We start from the raw sequence: 5460 nt of genomic DNA on the forward strand, positions 1-5460 counted from the left end.
ACCGCGCCCGGCTCAGCCCCTTATTTTAAACCATTTTGTTGAATTGTCTCTTTTTTCCTCACTGACTTTAAGAGTTCTTTCCATATCCTGTACAGTAACCTTTTTCTATTATTATTATTATTTTATTTTATTTTATTTTTTTTTTTGAGACGGAGTATCACTCTGTCACCCAGGCTGGAGTGCAGTGGTGCCATCTCAGCTCACTGCAACCTCCGCCTCCTGGGTTCAAGCGATTCTCCTGCCTCAGCCTCCTGAGTAGCTGGGGTAGGTGCACACCACCACGTCCCACTGATTTTTTGTATTTTTAGTAGAGACGGGGTTTCACTGTGTTGCTCAGGATGGTCTCAATCTCCTGACCTCATGATCCGCCCACCTTGGCCTCCCAAAATGCTGGGATTACAGGCACGAGCCACCGTGCCCAGTCCCTGTATACTAACCTTTCTGTGTGTTACAAAGATAGGGTGGACTTGGACAGATGGAAGAGGTTATAGATATGGCAAGAACATCCCAGGGGAACTAAATTGTAGGGCAGAAGGCAGAGAGGAATGCTCAGGACACAGTAGTTTGATTTGTAGAGGGTGGGGTAACTGTAGGTTAGTAATGGGAGATACATTTAGAAAGGTTCATTTGGTTTATTTTGTGGAAAACCTTGAGGAAATCAATTTTATTAATGCTAGACCTTAGCCTCAAGAATCATTTTATATCTGTTCTCTAGAAGTGTTAAAATTAGAAATAGAATGAACAATAGTGCACTTTTATCTCTTAATTCTGCACTGAAGGAAAACGTGTCTGTCTGTGGAAGGTAGAAGAACAGCTACCAAAGATGTCTACATCCTTTTCTCGTACTTCCTAACTTGTGAATATATTGCTCTACTTGGCAAAAGAGACTTTGCAGATATGATTAATGTTAAGAACCTTGAGACAAGGAGATTATGCTATATTCTCTAGGTAAGCCAAGTCTCATCACTTTAATCTTTTGTTGTTTTTTCTTTTTTCTTTTCTTTCCAGACAGGGTCTCACTCTTTCGCCCAAGCTAGAGTGAAGTGCTGGGATCATAGCGCACTGTAACCTCAAATTCCTGAGCTCAAGTGATCCTCCCACCTCAGCCTCCCAACTAGCTGGGACCACAGGTGCACTGTCACCATGCCCAGCTACTTTTGAAACACATTTTTAATAGAGACATAGTCTCACTATGTTGCCTAGACTGGTCTTGAACTCCTGGACTCAAGGGATCTTTCCACCATGACCTCCCAACATGATGGGTTTACAGGCCACTGCGCCCAGCCCACATAAATATTTAAAAGCAGAGAATTTTTCCTGCTGGGTCAGAGGGTTATGTGACCATGTAGTCAGAGAGAGGACACATTTCTGGCTTTTTTTTTTTTTTTCTTTTCTTTTTTTTTTTGAGACAGAGTCTCACTGTGTCACCCAGGCTGGAGTGCAGTGGTGTAATCTCAGCTCACTGCAACCTCCGCCTCCTGGGTTCAAGCGATTCTCATGCCTCAGCCTCCCGAGTTGCTGGGACTACAGGCGCTTGTCACCATGCCTGGCTGATTTTTTTACTTCTAGTAGAGATTTTTTACTTTTCGCCATGTTGACCAGGCTGGTCTCGAACTCCTGACCTCAGGGGATCCACGCACCTTGGACTCCCAAAGTTCTGAGATTACAGGGGTGAGCCACCATGTCGGGTCCATTTCTGGCTTTGAAGATGAAGGAAGGGAGCCACAAGCTAAGGAATATGGGCTTCTGTCTTACAGCCTCCAGAAAGAAACTCAGCTCAGGTGACGACACCTCAGTGTAGCCCCCAAGTAGAACTTTTGGCCTCCAAAATTGTAAGATAATTAATTTATATTGCTTAAGCCACTAAGTTTATGGTAATTTGTGATACCATCAATAAAAAATTAATATGTTATATTACTAGACATATTTGAATTCAGAAAACAAAAGCAAGGTTTTGTTGTTGTTGCTGTTTTTTCTTTTTTTCTTTTTTTAAGCTACCTTAGGAGAAGAAAGAGACTTGAAAAACTTGAAGTCCTGTTCCACTTCAAAGGCCTTGGGAGGTGTACGTTTGAAAAGCAAAGACATTGAGCTCATTTTTCTCCATCTGCATATAGATACAAGAATAAGTACATACCCATACTTTTTATTCTCTGCCAACTAAACAAAGATCCATTATGTCCTTCTCTGGTGCCCACATTTCTTGGTTCCTATGGCATCAGTCCCAATGACAATATCTCTGAACCCAACTCTTATTCCACTTGGTTTCCCAAATATTCCTCTAAAGAAACCACAGCAACTCCTACTCAGCCAGAACATTCCATTTATTTATTTATTTGTTTTTATATTTTTTGAGACAGGGTCTCGCTCTGTCACCCAGTATGGAGTGTAGTAGTGCAGTCTTGGCTCACTGCAACCTCCACCTCCCAGGTTCAAGTGATTCTTGTGCCTCAGCCTCTCAAGTAGCTGGGATTACAGATGCACATCACCACGCCCAGCTACTTTTTATATTTTTACTAAAGATGGGGTTTTGCCCTGGTAGCCAGGCTGGTCTCGAACTCCTGACCTCAAGTGATCTGCCCACGTCATCCTCCTAAAGTGCTGGGATTACAGGCCTGAGCCACTGTGCCCGGCCATTTCATGTATTTAAATTCACTAATAGCACTTGGGGAGTGGGAGGGGAAACTGTATATTAGGGACTAGGAAACCTCTTTTACAAGACCAGTGCTTGACTTTTGTATAGTTCGAGGAAGCTTCCCTTATAGTCAAAACTTAATTATGTATATATTTGGAAAGTCATAACTATTTTTTTTTAAACTTTTATTTAAGTTCAGTGGTACATGTGCAGGTTTGTTATTTTGGTAAACTCGTGTCATGGGGGTTTGTTACACAGATATTTCATCACCCAGGTATTAAGTCTAGTACCCATTAGTTATTTTTCCTGATCCTCTCCCTCCTCCCACCCTCCACCCTCAAGTAGGCCCCGGTGTGTGTTATTCCTCTCTATGTGTCCATGTGTTCTCATCATTTAGCTCCCACTTATGAGTGAGAACATGCAGTATTAGGTTTTCTGTTCCTGCATTAGTTTGCTAAGGATAATAGCCTCCAGGTCCATTCATGTTCCTGCAAAGGACATGATCTCATTCTTTTTTTATGGGTGCATAGTATTTCATGGTGTATGTGTACCACACTTTCTTTATCCAGTCTACCACTGATGCACACCTAGGTTGATTCCATGTCTTTGTTATTGTGAATAGTGCTGCAGTGAACATACACATGCATGTATCTTTATGGTAGAATGATTTATATTCCTTTGGGTTTATACCAAATAAAGAGATTGCTGGGTTGAATGGTATTTCTGTTTAACATTTTCAAAAGACAAGAAATACTATGTCCTGAGATGAAGTCATTCTACAGAACAAGGCCCATTTTGCTACAGATAAGCCAATATTATTTAGCAACAACAACATAACATGAGCACATGTCCTACGCTAAAGCTGTCCTGTATATACCATGCCCTTTCATGCTTCTGTATCTACCATTCACATCTGCTCCCTCTGCTTGTGATATTCTCCATTAGTCATTCTTTATTAGTTCCACAAATGTCTTTTGAGTGCCCGCTGTGTGGTGAGCACTGAGCTATGAACTGTTTTATACAAAGATGTATAAAACAAGGTCCTAGTCTTCAAGGGACTCACAGTATAGGGAAGAAGACACATATGGACAAATTGGAATCCTGTCTGAAGTACTAGGATATATGAACATTCAAGGCTAAGCAATTGCTCGAAGTAAAGCTGAGCAACTTTGCTTGGTAAACTTTGCAGCATCTTGAAGCTTGGCTTACTACACCACCTCTTCCATCTTAGCCAGCCTCTTCTCCAGTGCTCCTTACTGGCCAGCCAAAGTAGTCCTTGAACACTCTGAAGGGATCACCTGGAACCCTTCTTGATTGTTTTCAAATTGTTCCTGCTTTGATCCAAATCCTGTGTGGCTTCTGATTTTTAGCTTCAATTCCTATTTAGAACCCTTCTACCATCTTTTGAACTAGGTCATGACATTGGGTCTTTCCAGCCTTGAGTGCACTTGGGATTTCCCTAAAGGACTTTACTTTGACATCCCTCTCTGATTCTTTCCATGTGGACTCATCTTCCTTGGCTCCCTTAGTGCTGGTCTGTGAGGTGTAACCAGTCCAGGCAGGTCCAGTCCCCTGAGGGCTAGACATTTTGACATTCACCATCTAGGGCTAAGCTCCGCTGATACTGAAAACTTAGAGTCCTGAACTCTTCCATTGTGACAAAGGCCTAACCACATCTAAAACCAGGATTGAAGATTGCAAAAGCGGAAAATAGCTTCTCTCTCCCATTCTGTACTCTATCCTTCCTCCCCTATGCCTTTAAGCATGGTCAGATTACCCCCACTAAGTTTTTGCACCTTTGGTCTTCTTTGGTTAAATCCTATTTGCCCTTCTGTTACTATCTTAAGAATCAGATGTTCCCAGAAGTACTACGAATTATAGCTTTGTTTACAAACAATACATCTCCCTTCCACTGGATTACAAAATTATTGAAAAGTTCTGGGCCTCTTGCCTTGAATCCACCATCTCAAGGACAGTGCCACAGCATCTCAACAGTTTCATTCTTGTACGCTTATCTAAAGAAGAGCTAATGGTCTTACTTTTCCCGGTCAAATATCAGAGGATATTCATATTTTTGCTTCTCTGTGAACTTGCTTTCTTCTTTTATTTCAATGGGATATTCAGTAACATCACAAGGCAAAATGAAATCACTTGTCTGTGATAATTCAAAGAGCCTTCGCTGTCCAAAATAGCCACAATAATGTCCGTTGAGGGCATGCCAGAGCCTGAGGGAAGGAAAAGGAAGGAAGGAAAAAGTAACTGGAAAATTCAGTCAAAGTTATTCTGTTCATTAGATCATTTATGTAAATTTGCACTGGTCCATCAAGGATTTCTTACTTGAGTTCAACACCCTGTCTATTAAATACTGTGGAGCTAATCAAAATGTAAACTTTTTTTTTTTTTTTTTTTTTTGAGATGGAGTTTTGCTCATGTCACTCAGGCTGGAGTGCAATGGCATGATCTCGGCTCACTGCAACCTTTGCCTCCTGGGTTCAAGTGATTCTCCTGCCTCAGCCTCCCGAGAATGGCTATTATTACAATGTCAAAAAATAACAGATGCTGGTGAGGATGCAGAGAAAAGGGAACACCACCATGCCCCGCTCATTTTTTTTTTCTACTTATTAGAGACAGGTTTCACCAGGTTGGCCAGGCTGGTCTCTAACTCCTGGCCTCAAGTGATCCACCTGTCTCAGCCATCCAAAGTGCTGGGGTTACAGGTGTGAGCTACTGTCCTGGCCAGATGTCTTTTCTTTCTTTATGTAGATCCAAGTTTCTGAGCTATGTCACTTTCCTTCTCTCTAAAGAACTCCTCTTAACACTTTTTGCAA

The 5460-nt window shown here is 41.7% G+C and overlaps 1 protein-coding gene across 1 annotated transcript in view; it reads right to left on the minus strand.

Moving 5' to 3' along the window:
* WDR64 (WD repeat domain 64) overlaps positions 1–5460 on the minus strand; it is a gene marked incomplete at its 5' end in the record, with an annotated part of 157581 nt that overhangs the window by 10173 nt on the left and 141948 nt on the right. Inside the window, 2 exons of the mRNA XM_017847770.1 lie at positions 1999–2104; positions 4672–4857. Of these exons, the coding sequence (XP_017703259.1) occupies positions 1999–2104; positions 4672–4857 (292 nt within the window). The remainder of the gene's footprint in view (positions 1–1998; positions 2105–4671; positions 4858–5460) is intronic.

The sequence above is a fragment of the Rhinopithecus bieti genome, unplaced genomic scaffold (genome assembly GCF_001698545.2).
Source record: "Rhinopithecus bieti isolate Rb0 unplaced genomic scaffold, ASM169854v2 scaffold_28016, whole genome shotgun sequence".
NCBI lineage: Eukaryota > Metazoa > Chordata > Mammalia > Primates > Cercopithecidae > Rhinopithecus > Rhinopithecus bieti.